At 43.0% G+C, this 23682-nt stretch overlaps 1 protein-coding gene across 4 annotated transcripts in view; it reads left to right on the forward strand.

Moving 5' to 3' along the window:
- LOC146523885 (transcription factor COE3) overlaps nucleotides 1–23682 on the forward strand; it is a 141153-nt gene that overhangs the window by 39201 nt on the left and 78270 nt on the right. For all 4 annotated transcript variants that reach the window (XM_085170436.1, XM_085170427.1, XM_085170431.1 and 1 more), the window contains exon 6: nucleotides 713–781. In XM_085170436.1, coding sequence (XP_085026562.1) covers nucleotides 713–781 — 69 coding nt within the window. The remainder of the gene's footprint in view (nucleotides 1–712; nucleotides 782–23682) is intronic.

Raw genomic sequence — 23682 nt, forward strand, 5'->3', positions numbered from 1 at the left:
CGGCCGCTTGGATGAAACACCAGCCGCTTCGCCCTCTGGCTACCTGGACGGCTGTTTGGCGAGGCGCCCTTCGGTTGGCTGGCTGGTTGTTAGGGCGATGGCACCGGGGAGGGTGGGGGTGCTTCCATTGCTGGGTATCATCCAACTGTTAGTGACCTTGGCTTGGACCCCACCCAGCTGGACTCAGCTGTGTGTCTGTCTGTGTGTGTGTGTATCTGACACCAACCTGCTTTTCAAAATAAAAGTTTTTCCGGATAGCTGGGTGGATTTATTTTAGAAGCAGATTATTAACTAATAATATATATATTTTTAAAAAAAATCTATATTTATTCACAAATTTGGTTGAAACTACAGATAAAGTTAGAAGTCACTTTAGTTAATTTAAAGACAACTTATTTTCTTAACATCCCCTGCAATTAAGCGTCATTCTTGAATATGGTTTGAATTATTTTATTTCCCTGTTCTCTCTTTTATGACTCATGTTCAGCAATTTGTGAAAAACCTGAAACTGAATTTGCATTTTTTTTAACACTACTGGTGACTTGTTGGAACAGTCCGCTGAGCTCAGCGAGCTGTGAATGTGAAGATCACTGATGGTTTTACTAATTTTTAAAGTTTAGAGAGGCTCATTGACCTGCACCTGTTTTGGGTAACGTTTAAATCTGTTGCTTTTTCAAGTTGTGTTAACTCAGTGTGTCTTTTCCTTTCACAGCCGGTGTTGTGACAAGAAGAGCTGCGGAAATCGCAATGAGACGCCCTCTGACCCCGTCATCATCGACAGGTAGGAACTGTTCTGATTTTCTTTCTGCTGCTGTGTCTGGTTCAAGTTTCTGGCTCAGTTTGTGATGCTCATGAACATCAGGAGTGATCGCACAGTGAGGAGTCTGGCGTTTATGATTGGACGTTGGTGTAGCCTCCTGCTTGCGATCGCGAATCGTTTCTTTAACGTCTAATTGCACGGTCAGCGTAAAACTGGCTGTCGCCAAGTATAAATGGAGGGAATCAGTTGTTTGATTATCTCTAGTTGCAAGTGAACGCAGCGCAGTGCAAACTGCAGGTCAGGGTTACTTCTATCCAGCAAACAGGATTAAATACACTTTTGGTTTATTTGCTTCTCACTGTGAATGTCTTACTTCTCATTCATCAATAGCAGCCATCAGTTAGGCTGATTTTTAGAGATTCAATCTAACTTCAGTCCCGTTTTTTTCCCAGAAATCTGCATCTCTCCACCTTCAGCAAAAGTTTGAGTTGTTGTTGTAATTGTTTGTGTATACAGGATATTAAACTCGGCCCACTTGTCTCGGTCCTTTCGTGTGGAAATCATGTGGTAATGTACGAATGAGGCTTGGGTGGCATTATGGTGTTAAAATACCAATATTTCTGTTTTTGTAAAGGGAGAAAAAAAACTTCTACGGGACACGTTTTTCTAAAATGGGTTAGACCTAACACTGATGGATTAGTCCTCAGTGATGTTTAGAGATGTTTTGCATCTCTAAAGCACAACTTGTCCTGCAGTGGAAGAATTTTTGAGCAAAAAAAGTCTTAAAGACGTAAATGTTGCTGTGGATGAAGGATCAAAGATGTGACTTTCACTCTGGAAACTGGGGTTTGTGTCCCTCAAAACCAGAAATAGATGTATGTATTTCTAGACTTGGAGCTTGTTATGTTTTCAGATTGGGGAAAAAAAGTTTTTGGTGGAATTTGGCTTGTTTAGATGTCTGTTAGGTCCCTTAAAATACAACATTCACCACATATTAAAAAGAATTTATGGCAGAAAGACTGAAAACACTGAGCTGTTTATTTTAATGAGATGGTCAGTTCTCTGCTGTTTTTAGAGGTTCTGCTTAAGTAAAGAATATCTTACATTTTTATTCATAAAATAAATTGTGAAAGTGGCAAATGAAAACAACGTTTAAGGACACCGACGTTTAAGAACTGATAGCTGAACGTTCAGCAGAAAAAGAAGCTTTAAAAAGAATAACGTGAAACTTTTTGTGAGACGATTTTTATGCAAATTAGCCTGCAGGGAGGTTAAGATCACATAAAATGTTTGCATGTATGAACCTCTCGCACATGTTGATGCAATCCAGCTGTGCTCTCTGTGCAGCTGTTGCTGGCATCAGTCGGATTTCTTTTGTTTCTTTCCTGCTTCTTCTGTTTTTTTGGCGTCTCACTTCTTTCTCACCTCTCGCTTCCGGCACGAGATGCCGCCGTGTGAATCGTTTAATCAACACCAGCAACAGCAAAATAACATTTACATGCTGCAGTACGAGTGCGAACTGGCGGCTGATCACAGGCTTCGGTTCGCAGCGTCTGCAGCTCTTTAAGACCTAAAGAGGTCCGGTAACGCTCCTTTTCTTTTATTCTCATCCATGAAAACGTACAGCTGGGAAACACTGACCCAAAAATGTGATTCAGTGGATGTCAATAAATTCATGCCCTCGGAAAAATACGTTGGTTTTTTTTTTCTGATTTTAAAACAGCAGCCGTGATTCCTTAATTTATTTTTCATCCAATGCCACATTAAAATAAAAACCCCTCCAGATCCAATCAGGCGCTCACAACCGCCAGCATCACAATCCTTTATTAACGCGGCGCTCGTCCTCACCGTCTAATCCCTCCGCCCTCGGTGTCCTTGGAGTCGGCGGCTGTCCGTCACAACGCCTGGCTGCAATTGGTCGGGTCGCAGTGGTGGGAGCCAGTGACCTCAGAAGAGGTCAGGGGGGAGGACGGAGGGGGGAGGGGGGCCAGGACCAAGTCCATGTTGGCTCGTTAGAGAGGCCTTGGACCTCAGCCACACACACTCACTCACACACACACACACACACACACACATACAGGTGATACACACTTCCATAGTGTGTGAGCTCTGACACACACATTTATAAGAGAAAACACACAAGTACACCCACAGTGACACTGACACACACACACACTGCTGTGTCCTCTCACCTCAGACTCTGTGTGTGTATATGTGTGTGTGTTTAAAGGCTTTGTCACCTCTCCGTGTGTTTTGTCACACATGTGAAGGACTCTAATGTGTCCACCCAAACCTCAGGGTGAAATCTAAATCCTGGTTCAGACTTCTGCATTGACTCTTTGCAGAGCCGATGATGTAACATATCTAAATGTCCGGCGCCATTGGCAGCGTTCTTGCTCGTGCGTGGCGTTACTCGTCTTGTGGTCATGTCCCGTTGTTTTATATCTCGAGCCAACCACGATACAAACAAAATAAAATCTTTGCTCTATGTTGTGGTCTGATCTTTAGAATATATTTTTCCTCCAAGTTTTTCCACTTTGTATATTCTGATACCTTCATCACCCTCCTTCCAGGAATTTGCTGCCACCTGTGAGTCCTAGAAGAATAGAATAATCCTTTAATTGTCCCACCAGGGGAAATTTGGTTGTAACAGCAGAAAAAAATGCACATGTACAAACAGAACAGGACACAGAACAGAAACAGCAAAAAAAAATTACATCATGGACAATAGTTACGAAAACAGAGTACAGATAAAAATGGGAAACCCAGGTTGTAGTGTGCAGACAGAGCAGGGTACTGGAAGATGTTTAAATAATTAAGAATATTTAGAATATTTAGAAAAAGTACAGATTGTGCATTGTACCTGTGCACAATCCTTAAATTGATGCTATGATTATCATTGCTCATTTCAAGGCGGTGATTTTTATTCTGTCACTAATAAATTCAAAAACTCAGAGTGGTCTGTGGTTACGCACTGAAGCATTAAGTGCAGCCCTTCTAGAAGCAAGTTTTGACACTCAGCAGCCATCTTGGCTAACGCCTCTGGGCACTTACTTTGGACGGGGAGAGACCCTAAACTTCAAGGTCAGAGGTCACAAACAAATCGGGGTAACAAAACACTTTTATTGTAGGATCTTTACAATAAAAAACAGCTTCAGTGGATTGTTGCTGTGATTTTCTTTTATGATGAATCAAGCTAATGTTAGCCAGCTAGCTGATAAACTTATCGGCCAACATTAGCCAGAATTCCAATTTCTTCTAATAAAGCCTATTTGAACCAAATAGGATTTTAACCAGTGAGCTTTATTTCTCCCAGTGAATGTTAGTATCTATCAGTATGTGCTGGAAAATTAGCTTCCCATTCCTTGAATTACTGATTGTCTTCCAGTTCAGGTCACTTGGAGATTAAAAAGGTGGAAAAAGTGACTGGACACTCGCAGGTTCCTCTGATCTCAAAATCCTAAACTTATACTGTAATCACAGGATATTACCTCTGGATCCCAAATCTGCCACATCTGTTATTTTTAAAGTTAAAAAATCCAGTGAAAGGAGATTGTTTCACACAAATGAGAAGTCCTGTGAAAATATCAGTCCCGTGTGAATCGGCATCGCTGATTTTGGTCTGTTCATTTCTTATGTTGGTTTTTTTTCTGCCTTTTTCCCGAGGCTGTAATAGTTTTAACATTTTGGGTGCAAATCCCTGAGGTTCATGGAAATCTATACTTAGAAAGAGCGACTCCATTAGAAGAGCCACAACTCGAAGGACGATGACATGGTGATCACAGATGCTGGTAGATTCACGTAAAACACACACGCTATCTTTTGCGAAACACAGACATGGACGTATAATTTCTAAATCACATGACGTCCCCTGGTTCTGTGACATCCTGACAAACTCTGGAAAATTATTTTCTATTTCCTGGATGTTTCTCTGCAGCCTGACCGCTTTAATTAGGACAGGACACTGATACTAGTCCACTAACCCAGGGAATACACACACACACACACACACACACACACACACACACACACACACACACACACACACACACACGTGCAGACACACTGTCAGTCGTCTGCTGTGATTTACTGGAGCTTCGTTTGTCTCTGCATTTCAGCGCCTGTTAAAAAATGCAGGGATTTATTACTGTGACCCCCCTAACACACACACACACACACACACACACACCTTTCGCTGGGGTGGTGGTGATGGTGCTTTAGTGTGTTTTTAGTGACCCATCATGCAAATGATGTAGCTACAGTAAAGCAGTTTAATGCTCAGAATCCACGTCTCACTGAAGTAAATCAAACGCTCCCATTCTTCTTGTTTTATGAGGAAACGCGTCTTTTCATGTTTTTTTCTTCGTTTGCTTTGTCTTCACACCTTTCTCTCGACCTTTTGTCTCCCTTCATGCCTCCATCACCTGTGAATAAAGCAGGCGAACGCCTCCTGCCTGGACCTCCTCGCTGCTGGGTCACTGTAACGTTTCACTGCCTGCAGGTTTTTGTGTTTAAAAGTTTGTGAAAAATGCACAAAAATATATTCTAATAAAGTCGGTAGACTGCTCCTTAAATCTGGTCTGAACCTGAAGCTCAGTGTCAGCTGTGTGTGTGTGTGAGTGAATATAAATGTGCGGTGATGCGCCTCTCAGAGGTCGCTTTGTTTCCTTCGTTTACGGTTAATGGGTGAATCCTGCCGAGGCAGCAGAAAGCGGCGCTGACGGATCGCCGTAACACCGCTGCTATTACACGCTAATATTGCAATTAGATGGGTGGCCAAGTTGCCCGAGCGGGGCAATAAATTGCCGTAGAGTGTCAAAATGTACGAGGAGGCCGGGCTCTAATTACCCAGAGCGCACCTCTTCACCCGCCCGCGCCTCTGTCCTCCCCCTCCTCTTCAACCGTTTGACCATCGCCCTCCCTCGTTAATGGTCGGGCCTTACATGGAGGTCGTGACCCCCCCCTCATCTGCACTTGTTCCTCTACAGCCATTTGCAGCTTTGATGTCATCTGTAGAGAGGTGAGTTTAGGGTGCTGGAGAGCGACCTTTCACCTCCACAGAGGAAGAGGTGTTCTTTACAGCTCCATGACTTTATGTCTTCTTCAGCTGATGTTCAGATGCACTCTTAGGAGCACAAACTCCTCCTCCTCCCCTTCCTCCTCCGTCTCCTCCTCCTCCTCGTCTATTTGCCGAAATACCCAGAGTAATGAGTGAAAAGGTTCAGAATAAGCTTGAAGTTTTTTGTGGAAAGTGTTTTACTTCATCTGCGTGCCGACTGCTTTGAGAATTAATCATCATTTGCACAAAGAAACTCCTGCGCAGCATCTTTGTCTCGCAGTTAAGATGCTTTATCGTCTCACGGGAGCTGAAATCCCAGCAAGGCTGCGGTGAGGAGAGGAAGGCTTGATTTAAGGAGGCGCTTCAGGAGGAAACTAAAGGAATTAGTCAGACGTAGTAAAAGAGGCCACTCGTGCTGCTTTTACTGTTTTCTTTATTCACGTGACATCACGCTGCATGGTCACGGAGTCGGATCAGATGGTTTTGCAGTCATATCTTCTCACTCTTGTGATGTCATTGATGAAGGAGGAGGAGCCATGACCTGAATTCCTGAACACATAAAGACGGTTTTCTGTTCTTTAGTTTGGTTACAATCTCTTTGCTCCTATTGGTTCGAATCACCACATGATGATGAGCTGAGATGAAACCACTGACTGTTCTCAAAGTTTCAGTTCCTCCAACCCAAAATTTTCAAGTCAGACAGTCCAGAGGTCCAGTTCACAGACTCCAACTAGCAGCTACAGCTGTCCATCCCACCATCCAGCTGTCAGGCAAAAAGGCCACGCTCCTTATAATGCAAACTTATTGCTTTAATACAATTTTAACAGGAGCGTTATAAAAACATTAAAACCTGTACCAAGTATTATTTAGTTTTAGGTTATCTACAGAGCAACAGCTGTACTATTTGTCTTCTACTTCTTCTGATTTGTGGTGTTGATTTCTGTGGACTCATCATACAACATTTAAAATGTAGTGAGATAGAATTTAATTAAACAACCTTAAACTTTTCTGTATTCCACTTAAATGTCTACAGAAGAACTTTGACTTGAGCATAATCAGTGAAGAAATCAAAGTAAAATACATCAGATGGAAAATGTGTTGGTTTTATGTTGCGGGGACACGCAGTCAGTTTGTGGGGACCAAAAAGACCAAAGTCTCATAACCTAAACCATCAAACTTCAGGATGACAGTCGGTGTGCTGTCCGCTGAAGTGATGGAAACACCAAAGAGTGCATTTTGGTGAATAATTCAGTCTGAACATCTCGCCACCTGCTGCAGCGTCTGATCACCATCTATATTTTACAACCCTATATTTTTGTGGTTTGTCAACCGCAAACACAGACTTCCCTCAAATCCACGCCGAGCCCTACTGAGGTGCCGCCCTGGAAATCCAGCAAGTCCTAAAACAACTGAACTGAGCCTCACTGGGGGTATTTAATATATAATGTTTGTCCTCGCTTCCAAAATGCAGATGGGAGGTTTGAGCCAAAACCTACATTTCCCATAAGGCACCTTTGGCATTATCAGTTTCGGACATGCTGCAAAGTCCACCTCACATCTTTTTACATCGAGTAGCCTGCCGAGCAAACATGAAGATGATGAGATGTGCAGTTTTTTCCTTTTACACCCTGGAAGTTCAGGAAATGTAATTAGCCGTCATTTCAGAACTACAGGAAGGAGTTAGCCTTCAAAATAAAATGCCATAATTTCAACTCTACACGTCGTCTAACACAACATCCATCAGTCTCCCTCAGTGACCACCTTAAACCCGTATGCATCCACCCTCACTCTGACCCTCATTTCCCAGAAATCCCTGCAGCAACCCCCGGGCCTTCCTCCCCCTTTCACGGACTCTTCCTCATCCTCTGCCTCACCCTATACCTCCCTCCATCTCTCGCTCTGCTTTCAATTCTGGCCTCGCCTGCTCAGTAATGTCCTGCTTTTATTGTAAATCTATACTCCTAATCTGGCCGGCTCCGATAGGCCTCGCTCGCCCGATCAATGCGCTACATTTGCTGGGAAGGGTCCAGAGGGGCAGATAACTGACCCAACCCCCCTCCCCCCCGTGGAGTTAACCCTCCATTGGGTTCACCACACACACAGAGACGTGACTTTAAGCTTCATAGCTGCCATTTACTCTTCATCAAGGAGGAAATCTTTCCCCGAGGTTTAAAATCCAAACATGGAATGATAAAATCCCTCACATTCCCAACACACCGGTTTATGTTTGCTTACATTGTCCTCAGCTCGCGTTTTCAATAGAAGAGCTTCGAAACACCAGGCAGCTACCTCCAAGTCCCACAACCTGCAATTCCTCTAACGTCCAGCAGAGGCTCCAGCAGTGAGTCAGCCCCATAGACTCCCATGTTTCGGTTGCTAATTTGCCCTCATGATAACACAGATTGACCCATAGATTGGAAACTATTGGACCAAACCTTATGGCGCCAACAAACTAACACTGAGCAGCTGACAGACAGGGAGCAGCACTAAGTAGTTTAATTCAGTACTTGAAGTACTTTTATCTTCTGTACTTTTACTGCGATTTTAAAGTCTGTAGGAGTATTTTTTTTATCGCTGTCTTGGAGCTTAAACTTGTGCACAGAATCTTCAGACTTCCACTTTTTGAATTTGGACAGAAATGGAGGGAGAGGTCGGAGGTCAAGTATGAGTCCTGTTTTTAGCGTAGTGTTTACTTTATTTGGAATGACTCTGAGTGCTGTGATGGGATCTCACGAGTGACCTCTGCCTCTGTTTCCACAAACACGACGGCATCGCTCGCTTGTTTACAGCCGAGGAGCTGAGACCCAGTCTGAACCTCAGGGGAGCAGGGAGGAGGAGGAGATGGGAAGTTTTCCTTATCCCCCCCCCACCCCGTGTCCCTCAGAACCCCCACCAGTCCACCCACCTCCACCTGACGGGGTGTCTCCATTAAGCCCGGGGGCCTGGCGGGGCCTGGGGGGGCCCTCGGGGCTCGTGCAGGTTTGACGTGATCCAGGCAGAAATGTTCAGTGGCCCAGGACGACCGCATCCATCTACCACAGGGGAGCGGTGAGGGCGGGTGGAGGTGTGTGAAGGTCAGGTCTCCTGGTGAATGGTGGAGTTTCCACCGAAGTTAAGCAGTAAAACATGTGGAGCAGCTTTCATGACGTAGCTCGTAAAGTGTTTTTTTCTAGATTCTGCCTTCAAACTCAGTATTTCACTTTCTTTTCGTCCATTTGAGTTTTTAAGCGTTATCGCTTTATCATCCATGTCGCTGCACAGCTGCTGTCGTTCACCCTCTTGCTCAAAGGCAAATGAAGCTTCTTTATTTGCTGAAACTGATCCAGAAGCAGCTGAGGTGGCAGAAACACAGATCAGAACACCAGAGGACCTGGTGTCGCTCCAGTTCATCGATCTGGTTCCTTCACCCGACCGTCTCAGACCTGTTTGAATAAATTCCAGAAGGAAAGATCCACGTTATGGGAATTAATGGAAATTTCAGGTTTTGCTGTCATTAGTTTAAAAAACATTGAGAGATGAACGTGGGGTTGTTTTTCTAGCATCATCGAAAAAACTTTGCGCTTAGTCCGTCATGTGTTTTTGGGTAAATGATGAATGTTTGTCCCTGAAACAGTTGGATGTCTGGTCGCTGACAGCAGGTTTGGAGGCCTGGGGCCAGAGGTGGAGGTAGAGGTAGAGGACCGATATCTGATTTCCAGCTTCTTGTATAAAAACTACTGAATATTCTTTAAAAGAAATCAGCTGAGAGGTTTCACAAACATTAAAGTTTTGATAGGTAAAAAAAACTTTGTCCAAACCCAGGTACAACACCATGGACCGAATCTTAGAAAGTAAAGTTCTGTTGGTGGTATATCCAAATTTTGTGACGCTATTCTCTTTCCCCAGTATGATTTTTTTTCTTAAATTTTAGAGAAGGCAAAGATTGTTTCAGAAGCAAAGCAGGATGTTTTAGTTTAATATTTGTATTTTTGTCTGGCCAAAGTATTGATATTGCATTAAAGTTGTTTATTGAGGATGTTTAGTTAAGGATTCTTCTATTATGTTAACTTTTATTACAGGTACAGCCAGAAGTATTTTATATACATTGCATTTGTGCTTATTCAGAGTTGATATTCCGTCCATTAAGGGTCTTAAGCTTCACTGGCGTGACTGTCCAGGTGATACATGCTGAGGGAAGATGAGAACATAGAAGGTTGACTGCATGCATGCTTACAATACATATAACACACATAATCTAGGAATGTGTCAGGCCTGAGGCCTTAACTCATTTGGTGTCTCACTGTATTTTAGTCTACTTGACAACAGATGACCAGAGTCAATAATTAGCCCCAGAGACCCTGAGGGCTTGAAGATTATTGCCTTGTATGGAAGGTGTTATAGAAAAGAGAAGTTCTATGTCTGTTTATAGCCATTAAAGATGTACAAGATGTACCATTCACTGTAACTAACGTCTTTAACCTATTTTAATCTGTAGTCGACCCCACTGCTTTATAAGTGTCCTCAACATGTATTTTTGTCAGAAGACATATGCTCATGTTTTCTCCTGGCTGTTAATAAACTCACCGTTTGATTGCACTTTTCTGGGGCCTCCGTGGTTTGTGACACTGCTCTACATTGATCGATTTCGCAACAGAAGACAGGAGCATCACTGGACGCAGGCTTGATTAACTCCTTAGCTGAAGATGGCCCCCGAAAAATGTCTATAACCCCCAAACACGACAGCAGGGTCCTGAAATTTGGCATTAAGAAGCAAATCGTTCCCCTGGAACTGAATGTTTTTGTAAATGTGAGTAAGTGAGGGGGAGTGAACCGCCTGTGGGTAAAATTTACAGGAAAATTCGCATCACTGTGAAAGGAAAGTATCACCGACTCCATCTCCACATCCCACCAGTCAATTCAGACCTTCAGCCCGCCATCAACTGGTTCCCACTTCCTGTTGACTCCTAATTGGATTGAGGAGTTAAGGCCAAATGTGATTACATCACCGCCTATGGGTTCGTTAGCCGCCTCGGTGTCAACATCCAGCGGTGCTCAGTTGGAAACGCCTCCAACTACCCAGGGCGGGGCACACACCAGGAGACCATGGGAACTTTGGGAGACATCCCCACCCACCAACACCCCACCTTGCTTCCCCCCACGCCAAATCCTCCTCCCAGCATGCACCTCACCCCCTCAAGGCAAATCACCTTGTTAATCGCAGCACACACTCAGGATGTTCGTGCTTATGGCCGCACGCAGGGATGGATATGTGTAAACACACACACACACACACACACACACACACACACACACACACACACACACACATAAGCGCAGTCCTCCCTGAGTGATGTCAGAACCCCCCCACCCACTTCAGGTTTCAGTGTGAGAGAAAAGTTATCGATCTCTGTTCACTGATCCTCATGTTGACATCCAGCATCAGCACCAGCTGCTGCTGCTCTCGCAGCGGGGGGGTCGGCGCTGTGCTGGTGTAAACATGAGCCCCCCTCCCTCGCCTGTGCTATTAATGCACCAATCCCACTTCTTCTTCTTCTGGTGTTTGGGTTGAACTCTCAGAGCAGATGTGACACTGAGCTCAGCCTCACGCTGCCAGATGTGAAGTTTTATCAAGTTTGTTGGTTAATTTCTTGCTTTATTTTGTTAACATTGGTCTCAGTGTTTCCTGTCAGTTTGACTGACAGAGTTTTACCCTCTGAGATATCTATAGGCCCCGCCCTGATTGGGCTCACCTGTTCCCGTGTATCTGCAGTTATTGTCCTCTCACTGCCCTGACTGTCCCATGTGCTCCGGCTCTTATCTCTCGTTTTCTGGTGCTGTCCTCGTGTGCAACCTTCTGTTATGTTCTTCTCACCGCCCGGTTCGCTGCGTTTGACCATCACCTGTTTTTCGGATCAAAGATTTGGATGTGCTGTGAGTTGGTGTACACCCAGCGTTACACCCATTTTTTGATAATGTTTTTGGCCTGGTTTGGACGTCATGTCTCGCATCAGAACGACACTCTGTGCCTGTTTACCCTCTGAGTGAGGAAACAGTATTTACAGTTTTAGAACTTCCTGCAGGAGGTTTTAAATCAGAAATTTCAAATTAGTGTGTGAGCGGACAGAAATCCTCTATTTGTTAACACTGCTCCTATTGTGAAACATCTGCTTGAGCGAGCACTACTTAAAGCGCGGCACATCTGGGTATGTGCAACAAAAATTAAAGTAAAGTTCGTGTCTCCACCTCTCCAAGTTTGTAGCTCGCGCTTTGCTCCCCCCACATTAGGTGAAATCAGCTGATTGTGGTGCAAACACGGGAAAAACAGCATGCTTGATGACTTTGATGGTTATACAAGTTCTTTAATGTTTGTTTTATAGCTGTGACACACTAGAATTTTTAATATAATAGAGAATAACGAGTCACAGAAAAGTGTAATGTGATTACATTAGGACATAGTAATCTTAATCTATGGGTGACACACTACACGGAAACCGTAGCTCAGGATGCTGCACCTCAAAAGCTTCACTTTATTTCATGTGTGACGCTCGGCGGGGTTAAAGGAGGGCTGATGCGTCCTTCTTCACGTCAGGCTGCTGTTAGCATTCACAAGAACCCGCTCTGATTAGAAACGGTTCCTCTCTCTCGCCCTGTACCAGTCATTCTCAAGCTCACTCGCCCTTCTTCCTCCTGTTAATCACTCAAGTGTTTTTCCCAATTAAGAATGCACTGATAACCTTCCATCTCTCTCTCTCTCCCCCCTCTCTCTCTCTCACACACACACACACCAGTTTAATCAGGAGTATGAGCGCGGTGTGGCTAATTAAGGACGACCATCCGTGGGCTTCTGCTTCGCCAGCAGATGTGGGGGAGGGGAGTGTGTTGTGTGTGTGTGTGTGTGTGTGTGTGTGTGTATTCTCTATCCAGTGGCAGCCATGTTAGCCTACATTTGTGTGGGTGATCACTGGTTAGCAGTCGAGAACTTTTCAGGTGGTTTAATTTCTGTAACATGAAGGTAGAAACTGAGGGGAGGGAGTCCCAGTATATCCCACTATATCCCAGTATATCATAGTTTACAGTTGATATTTCAGGCACGACGTTACGGCTATAATATTCCACTTCCCTCTTATTTCCGAGCTTTGAAATGAAACTAAAGGCTCCGTAAAGCATTCGTTATTTCCTGTTGGTAAAGCTTCATTTAGGGAAATGTGAAAGTCTGACTTACCTGATACTGCAGGCTTGCCTTAGTTGGTATTATATTCAGGTTGGTCTTGAGTGAGGAGTCAGAATAAACTGATGATCTGGTCCTGATGGCTCATCTGGCAATGACTTCCACCACCTCCAAGTCTGAGGTCACAGTGCTCGGAGGTGGCGCAGGGTGGAGTTCCCACTCTGGATCAGCTGAGCTGAGCTGATCTGACTTCCTGCCTTCATATATGGATCTGACATCTTTATTTGTTCAGATGATTCACGTCAGCTTAATGCAACATTTCATGTACAATGCACACAATCAAAGGTGCTGTTGCTCTGATTTGGACTCACCGTGCCCTGGTCTACTGAAGACTGTTTATTTGCTCCTGCTTTAGCGTTAGCATGCTGTACCTGTGGCACCAGGTGTCTGCTGGGTTTCAAAATGAGGAAGACTCGGGGGAACTTTGCTGAAGGCTTTGATTAATCAGTGAAGTAAGTGTAAGATCAATGGACACCTGCAGCCAAATGTGCACGCTGAAGGAAAAGTCATCCTCAAATCAGAGTTTCTCATTTCAATCACAAAACTCCTAAATATTAAGGTAGTTCACGGAGGTATGCACAGATACGCTACGTTACGTCGTTACTCCTCTAGAAGGACGTCCCATTTCAAGGAGACATTTATTAAACCTTTATTAATTAAAACAATTATTGTTTAGGTCTTAAAAAGGGGGTTTAAATCTAATTTTGAAATCATTTTAGGTGAAACTTTAATTTTAGAAAACAGGAAGAAAAAACCCCACTAAAAATCTTTATTCTGAGAGTCTGAGCACATTTAACCTCAGGAACATAGAAACACAACCTGAAGCACAAACACAGCTCGTCCGTGTGCAGATAAATAAATAAAGCTCTGTGTGTGTGTGTGTGTGTGTGTGTGTGTGTGTGTGTGTGTGCGTGTGTGTGTGTGTGTGTGTGTGTAGAGTGAAATGTGAGGCGGGCGAGTCCAGACACGACGACAGCAGGAAGAGAGAGCTGGAGGGGAGGGTGAGGAAAACAAGGGGGAGGGAGGAGGTGTAGATGGACAGGTGGGGAGGGGTGGGGGTGATGGAGGGGTGAGAATGAGACAGTTGTGGGTGAGACGGAGGAGGAGAAAGAGAAGGAGGGCAGATTAAGAGGGTATTGATTTCTATATAAAGATGGAGGGATCTGATATGGGGGGAGGTGGGGGAGTCAGAGGGGGGAGTCGCAGGGGGAGCGGAGGTCGCCGGGGAGGAGAGACGAAGGTTCGGGTTACATAACGACCCAAACGTCTGTCTGTCTGTCTGTGCGGTGCCCGTTTTTAACTCAAGGTCCACCAGAGCTCTCAAACACAGAATGAAACGACAACAATAATAATACCTGTAATAATGATGATAATAATAACAGGAACATAATATTAATAATAACAATAATAATAACAATAAGATAAAATATCATTAAAAAACATGAAAATCCCCCAATAATGTTTTAAATGGTTTTAAAAATGTTAAAGTTTTGATGTCTGAAAAATAATTTTCAATTATTTAAAATAAAAATCTTGATAATATTTGGAAAAAACTGAATAAGAAATATTTAATTATTTTTATATTAATCAGAAATAATCCAAAACTTAACATTAAATTTAACAAATAAGTCCAGAAATAGTATAGGAAAAATTCCAGGTAATAAACCCCACAAACGAACAAATAATGATAATTAAAAAAAATAACAGAAATAATAATAAATAAAAACCCAGAAAACAAATAAATTATAAACCACTAATATTCCAGAAACAAATAATTCATAAATTATGCAGAAATGATCTGGCGAATAAACAAAAACCTGCAGAAATCCAGAAACAATCCAAATACAGTGTTTATCAGAAGTATAACATAAAATAAAATGAACAATAAAGACCCAGAAATAATTCAAAAACAGACCAGAGTTAACCGAGAATCTAGAAATTAACCACTAAATGTACCAGAAATAATACAGTAACCTTAAAATTAATCTGAAAAGAAAATGGACATTACTGGAAAAGTAAACAATAATCTAAGTGAAAAACAAACAAAAACACTAGCAGCAAATAATCCAGAGATTAATCCAAAAACAACCAAGAAGCTATCGAAGGAAAGTTTAACGTGGAATTAATGTGACACAATCATATTCTGAACACTTGTTTAGGGAATAAACCAGATTTCTGTTTCCAATATAAACCTCCGATCGATATGATCAAAGCACTCGTGAAAACCGCAGATTAGCAAACACACAAAGAGCTGCAAAAACGCACGAAATCTGAAAAATCTGACTTCTGCATGCAGTGAAAACAGTTTCTTCTTCTGCTCGATGGATGTGAAGATACCGAACACTAATTCACTGAGCTATAAGCCAAATAATAAAGGTCATGGGAAGGTCACATGATCCATTTCAGGGTCCAGTAACAGTTTGTAGTTAATGTGAAGTTTCCAAAGACGTTCAAGCTTTTAAGCAAAAACTTGAGTCACACACGTGCACTCAGGTAAACACACAAACATACAAACACACACACTGTGACACACACAGTGACACACACAGACACACACACACACCTTCAGCTCCTCTTTTCTCGCTGTTACAAACTGTTGCCAAACAAGCAGCTCCACTTTTTTCTTTTTTTTTCAGTGAGAGCGTGAAAACAATCGAGCAGCTGAGCTGAGCTGCATCCTGCTGCTACACACACACACACACACACACACACACACACACAGTGCAGCTCACTCACCCACAACACAAATCAATACCAATTTATAATTCAGGATTGCTGGAGTTTGGGTTTTAGGGCAGCCTGGCTTCCAGCCTTCATAAATATTACAGTGCTATTGACTTGATCTCAATGAATTGGAGATTTTCTTCTTCTGCGTTTTTTTTCTTCTTCTTCTTCATTGCAACCTCCCGCTCCCCACTCCTGCCTTCACTTCACTCTCTCTCCTCCTCCCTATTTTATTCCTTTTGGGCAATTCTGAGGAATAAAGTCTTCTTTATTTATTCCCTACAAGTTGGATAGCTAACAGGAGATAACATGGTGGCTAATAGTCCCCCCCACACACACACACACCCCATCACTCCCCTGACCATCACTGTAACACACAGACACACACACCTGAACACACACACACTCGATAAGAGAACATTTCTTCTCTGACTGAACAAAGACGCCATTGTGTTGAACACTAATCATCAAAATCTGTGTGTGTGTGTGTGTGTGTGTGTGGGGCTGTGTTTGAAAGACGCAAATCTGTGAACACACACACTCTGCATATATCAAGATCAGTTTGATCCAATTTGAGTGATTGATTGATTTTATGACCAAAATCTGCAAATCTGTAAAAACTCACTCGTTAACATAAAAGATGCACATGCACACACAAACACAAAATACACAAACACACACATACACACAAATCTGTGGACACACACACTCCCCCTTTATCTGTCCAGGCCAGTTAGATCATATTTAACTGATCAATTGATTGATTATTTACAGATTTCCATCATATAATCACTTGTTCACACACACACACACACACACACACACACACACACACACACACACACACACACACACACACACACACACACACACAAAGCTATAATGATATTTTCTGTTGTTTGTTTTCAAGGTAGTTTGAAGACAGGATTTACCCAGAATCCTCTCTTCCTCTCCTTCCACCTCCTCTTCCTCTCCTCTACCCTCACTCCCTCCTCCCCCCTCCATACAGTAAAGATGGACGTATTGATTTTCCTCCTGACCACCAGCACAGTTTTCTTATTTTTCTCTCAGCTGATCCGCCGGCAGACAGACACTAACGACACACACTAACAGTGTGTGTGTGTGTGTGTGTGTGTTGATTTGCAGAGCTGTTTGAAGCACGATACCAAAGATTTTCCTCAGAATCCATTTAAAACATCTCCAGTCAATCGGAAGCCTTAAAAAACACTTGTAACCATGTAACATGTTATTTACAATGAACACATTGAAAACAAACAACAGAATATCCAAATAAATATGTACATGAATAAATAATGTAGTTGAACTGATGGGTCACATGACCTTTATTGATCTCTGAATGAAGGAGCAGAGGTTTAAAAGGAGTCAAAGGCTGCTTTTTGGTAATGCATACAGAAGAGAGACACGGAGACGCTGAAGAATGCCTTTAATCTGTGTGTAGTGCGTATTTACTTATTTAGCATTTAGTAATGAAATGTAAACAGAATAAATTATTTCTTTAAGGTGGCTGAATGGCTAAAAGTGACGTCAGTGAAAACCTGCAGTTCCTCTAATGTCCACTAGAGGCTCCAGCAGGGGTGAATTTTTTTCACACACCTGTTTTAATGCAGAGGCGTGGTTATCTGACTAACAGGTAGCTGTAGCTGCTAGCTGTCTGCTAGTCTTCACTCAAACTGGATCTCAGGGCCGCGTTGCTGCTGTTGGAGCCTTTTAAAGACTTTTATCTCACAATAATAATACGGCTGCTGTGAGGTTGCACTAAGTAGCTGATATCTGTGTGATGCACCCATACCTCATCACTCCACCTTCTCATCCAGATGTGGTTACTCTTGGCTCCAGAAGGCTAGCATGGCTGCAGGACATTTACACTGAGGCTTCAGAGCCAGCGCGGTGGTGGTGCTCGTCTTTCCTCTTTCATCCACTCCCTGCTTCTCCTAAATCCACGTTAGCACTCAGAGTTGGCGTCCGCTCTTACTTTGGTTTTTCCTTCCTGGCAGAGGTCGGCAGGTAGTTGTCCAAAGCTGAAGCATGTTTTACTGGGATGGTCACCAGGTTCTCAGCTGATCTTCATTGTCACTTTTACTTCCGGTCTTTTTTAGTGTTCCCACGTTTGTAATTCTCAGCGTCACCTTGCTCTTTCAGTTTTTCCAGGCGTTTCCTTGTGGACCTTCATTTCTGGAGTTTCTGATGTTTTCTTTGTACTTTTTAGTCTTCTATTTCTTCGTGTATGACTTTTCAGAGTGTTAGGGGTTGTTGTCCTTTGCCTGCATCATTTCACCGAGCGTCTGTGCATGCCCAGATTAAACACTGGTTTGCTTTGTCTGCAACAAATATGTTTTTTATATCTTAGGCCAGAATTTTGATCTTCCTGGTAAATTTATGTTAATACACAAACTTACAATTAAGGACCCAGTTGCAGATAATTCAGTGTAAACTTGATCAGATGTTATTGTTGTTCTTGTTGGTGTCCGAACTGTGGTGCTATAAATAGCTGGAGCCCTGCAGGTCGACGTGCGAGTTGATACTGATTCTGCTGCCTCTTGTTTGCCCGACTCTGTCTTTCTTACCTCTGCAGGCTGTGAGCTTACAGAGCTGAAAGCCTCTGTTGGATTTTCCTCCTTCAGCAGGTTTTCTGATGTCGGTACCGTCAGAGCTGAAATCTCAAAATACAACACCTTTCCTTTCCTTTCCTGCTCACTTTGTGTGGAAGTTGCACTCCTGTGCTGCAGGTGGTGAAATAAAGGGGGTCTCTGCATGCATGAACGGCTAAAGATGGACGACGATGCTCATGCATGAAATTCCTACGAGGGTTACGATTTCTGAAACAGAAACACTTTATAAACATGACGTTAGCAGCCTCTGTTCACTTTCAGTTTAATCATTGCTTAATGTAATTAGGCTTACACTCATAGGGCCAAATATGGTGCAGCATCACTTCCTGTTTAATCAGGTAATGAAGAGGTTTTCTGTAAAACTGATTAGGAGCTCAGAGTTCAGAGTTCAATAAATTTACTCGAACTTCTTCTCATTCTTTCATTTCTTGCTCAGCTGATTGATTGATTGATGGATCAGACATGGTAAATGGTAAATGGCCTGTATTTATATAGCGCTTTACTAGTCCCTACGGACCCCAAAGCGCTTTACATATCCAGTCATCCACCCATTCACACACACATTCACACACTGGTGATGGCAAGCTACATTGTAGCCACAGCCACCCTGGGGCGCACTGACAGAGGCGAGGCTGCCGGACACTGGCGCCACCGGGCCCTCTGACCACCACCAGTAGGCAACGGGTGAAGTGTCTTGCCCAAGGACACAACGACCGAGACTGTCCAAGCCGAGGCTCGAACCGGCAACCTTCCAATTACAAGGCGAACTCCCAACTCTTGAGCCACGATCGCCCAGACAGTTGGAGAAAACCTTGTTAATACTGCAGTGTTTGTTGTCTCACCTGGCCTGAGACCCGTGTTCACCTGCCACGTCGATAAAGTTTGTTTTTGAATAGATGAAGCCTGAATAAAACCCGCTGGTGCACGCCGGCACCATTCCTCCTGCTCTGGCCTTTTGGCTGATCATCTGCTGCAGGATAATCATGACTGAAATATTGAAGCGGCGTCGTTTTGGAGGCGAACTGAAATTTGGCAGCGCAATGCAGGAGGAGGGGGAGGAGGGAGTCGTGGGGGAGAGGGGGGAGTTCATCCTCCGCCTGCCCGCAGTCGTCTTCCTTCAGCCCCGCAGTAAAACCCCTCTTAGTGGGTAGTGCCATCTGGCCGGGGCCCCTGGCGGAGGCGTAACGGGGCCCAAAAAACTCGGGGTCGCGATGCTTTACTGCCCAAGCTTGCCGCCTGCAGATGGCAGCGGGCGTGCCGCTGGAAAACGCCAAGGTCGCGACGGCATGTGGCGCGGTGGAAGGGAGAGCTAAATGGCAGTGGGGACGGTGGGGGTGGGGGGGTGGGGTAAGGAGGAGGGAGGATGGAGGGGAGGAGGCGCCGCTGGAGCCATAGCAACATCAGGGCCGTGCTATGCTACATTAAAGAGCAGTGGTAGCTCGCCATATGGGAGGGCTACTGCTATCAAAGCTAATAGCTATGTTAGCTTAATGCACACACACGCACACACACACACGCACACACACACGCAGGAGTTCAGGCTGATACAAAACAAACTTTATGTGTGTGTGTTTTACCACACGCACACACACACGGGCTCACAGTGAGGTGGCAGCTGGTGGAGTGAAAAGCCTCCCAGTACAAAGGAATTTAATAAGAGAACAGCTGAATGAGGCAGACAGACAGACAGAGAGGCGGACAGACGGACGTCTTCCCCCCACATATGACGCACTGCACCACCGACCCGTCTGTCTGTCTGTCTGTCTGTCTTGTACATGCGTTGACCTCATTATGTGAAACTTTGAGCATGTTTCATACGAACATACACAACAGGATGTAAATCCAGGATTTTAGTTGCGTGTTCCTGCATAGATGAAGAACAGAAGGTTTGGTAAAGTAGAAGGAAGAGAAGAAGTGAATCCTTAAATACTTTGACCAAAGCTCGTAACTGTGGGCATCACAAACTAAAAACCAAAGCAAACTAATAATAATTAAGAAAAATCATTACAGTAATTCACAGAAATAATAATTTGGAAACGCATTTCCAGCCATAAAATATGAATATAATAAAGCTGAGAGCAAAACTCTAACATCATATATACGTGTAGTAGCAAACAACAAAAGGGCTTTTTCTGTAATTTAATGGTATATTTATAGTCAAATGAAAAACAGGGTCAATTAAAATTAAATAAAATAAAATTAGTAAAACAAGTGCATTCTGTTATTTAACAGTACATTTCTATTAAAACCAGGAAAGTTTCAGTAATTTTCTGATACATTTACAGTAAAAAATGATACTTTCTGTTATTTAATGTTACCTTTACAGTGAGAAAGTAGACACTTCTCTTACATAATGGTATATTTTGTATATTTTAGTGAAAAAATAAGAAACTTCGAACTTTAAAGCTCACAGGCTACAGCCTAAATAAGCTGTAACTGCACCAAATGAAACCTAAATTTAACTGAACAAAGCGTCCGCATACTTGTGGACTTTAACACATCATTCTTCATTTCACCGCCTTTCATTTAATTTATTCACTCTTAAGATTTTTATTTCTATTTAATTGTATTTTTTTTTCTTATTGTTCCTGTTTTTGCTCTAAACATTATTTGACCTTTTATATTTTCCTGTTACTGTCTTGTCAGCCGTCGCTCTGAACGGCTGTTACAAACACGCTGTATAAATAAAGATTGATTGATTGAACAAACAGTGATGTCAGGCGCTCTGCGGACGATATGAACTTCTTTCTTCGTTTTCTTCTTTCTGTTCATCCCTTTGTCTCCAGTGCTGCACCTCTCTCTCTCTCTTTTTCTCTCTTTCTCTCAGAGTCTCTCGTCCCTTGGCGTCCTCCCTCTCCTCTCTCTCTGCCTGCAGCTGAAGATGAGACTGAAAATTAATTTGGGGGGTTTCATTACATTCACTTTTTGGCCCATTTCCCCGAGTTCAGTCCCCGAGCACACACACGCACACACACATACACACACTCTGTCCATTTCAGCTCTGGGATGAAGGGAACAAGGAGGAGGAGGAAGGAGCTGGATTTTCTTTTTTTTTAAACCCAGACATGTACCGTGTGACCCTGAAGGCTGGTTAAATAATAAATGTCCCCTCACTGGTTGGTTGCTTTTTATTAAGTGGGCAACATTTGTAATCTGCTGGTTGTGTCATCCTTCTAAACTCTCACAAAGTGCTGTCCCCCGATGGGGCGATTCGTACACGCAGCCCCGAATTATCCCTAAGTGAGAAAAGGTGTGTGTGATGCCATAACATCAACAGTCTGTCCTCTGTATGAAACAAGCCACTTTAAGCCAACTTTCTTTTGATTGTCTGACTTCTGGAAGCCTGCAGAGGGGTATTATCACTGCCTGATTGACACAAGAAACCAGATTTCCCACATACATGTGTGAAAATCACCTCATGTTGACTTCGATAGCAGCTTATAGAAAGTGAAAGCTTGAATTAAAGCCGCACTTTATTATTTTAGACATTCGTACTGAAAAAATGTTTAGTGTGAGTTTTTCAGTACCACCAATACAAATAGCAATAATAAATATTACACTATATGCATTACAGGTTTGTAATAGTTGTAACTGCACTGCTTGTAATTTGTGAATTAATATTTAAATGAACAAATTACAGAATTTGTTGAAGAAAAAATTTGAATAAAGCAAATAATGTGTTTGCTTTATTGAATCTGAAATTTTTTACCAAACTGAATTATTTAATAAAGAGACCTGTGATTTTACATCCTTGTTAGAGCTGCATATTACATTATGTATAACATATATAACATTATGCACATAAAAAACAATATTAGTTTAAAAGGAAATAAAACATTTACTTTCTGTAAAGGGCTTTTATTCTGAAACCCGAGGACAGGAAGAAGTCCTTTTTATACAGGGTCAGATGTTGGGACCACTGGGTCAAGTCTGTCACAGAACATTTGTCAGTGCTGTAACTGAAGCAAAGGTGCCAAAACATTAGAGCCAAACTTGTGCGCTATGTGGGAAGTACTCAAACTCAAACTGCAGAATATATGCTGTAAATTTCTACCTTGTTAGTGTGAATCAAGGCTTTGCATAGTAAATAAAGCTCACACTTTATGTAATGAGACACTTAAAACAGTAGAATGTAAATATATCAGCCATACAGCAGAGTAATTACTGCAGGAGAACGGCTCAAACATGCAGGATTAAAAATCAAAGAAATCCAGGGCGTGCTGTTTTAAATAACACTTTAAAGGCCTTTTTTCTCCAGCACAAGCATGTTTAATAGTTTTTTAGATTAAACGTGACCATGCCTGGAGAATAAAGGCATTTAAAATGTTATTTAAAACAGAGCGCCCTGGATTTCTTTGATTTTTGAGTTTGAACATAACCGAAAAAAGAAAAATGATTAGAATCCAGGAAGAACTCTGACTCCGGGACTTTTGTACGGGAGGAAAGTGATTAAGGTGACACACTGAACATGTTGACTGTGTTAGAGAGGCGGTATTCTCAGGCAGAAAACATAACGGCTCGACGACAGAGGGAAAAAGTAAAAGCCTTAAAAGGTTGAAAAATAGAGTTTGGTGGGTGGGGATAAACGGCTGTTTACTGATTGTCGGCCTGCAGGTTTACTCATGTTTCTTCAAAAGTAGAGATTACTTTATGAAGTGAGTATAGAAACATAAACAGGTTTAATTTCAGCGCTGGTTTGTTATTGCTGACCTTCCCGACGCTCTCACACATCTCGCCGTTGTTTCTCTAACGCCTTCGTATTCTCGCCGTCCAATCTCACCTGCTGTCACCTGCTTTCTGCTTTTTACACTTCAAAGAATTTATTTTTAAAAAAAATCTTCAGCGTCTCCCTGCAGCCGCTTCCTTCGCTCGCTCGTGGACTCTCACCTCCTCAGGTAAATTGAGTTTTCAAGGTGAACGTCCCATTACAGGAGAAGGTTGACAAATTAATTTGGTGGGCGCCTTGTTGCAGTGTGGGTAGCGATAGTGACCGGCCTGTCAATTTGAGAAATGAGGTGTAGCTCAGTGAGCCAGATGGGAGAGAAATTGAACAGCACATTAGCTAATTACTTATGCAAATCACCGCCAGTCGCTGCACCTTAACTTAAGCATGCTGGATGACACTCGGGGAGGCTGCTGGAGAGTTTTAGCTAATGCTAAGCCAGACGTGCACCTCAACACAGCCCCTCACCTGCTGCGGGAGCAACAAACCTGCAGCCAAGCAGAAAATGGATCACGCCATGTGAAACCGACGTTACGGCAAAAACAGCAGCAAACGAAGAAGAAATAAAAAGTTTAAAAT

This window comes from Neolamprologus multifasciatus, chromosome 2 (assembly GCF_963576455.1).
Source record: "Neolamprologus multifasciatus chromosome 2, fNeoMul1.2, whole genome shotgun sequence".
Classification (NCBI taxonomy): Eukaryota; Metazoa; Chordata; class Actinopteri; order Cichliformes; family Cichlidae; genus Neolamprologus; species Neolamprologus multifasciatus.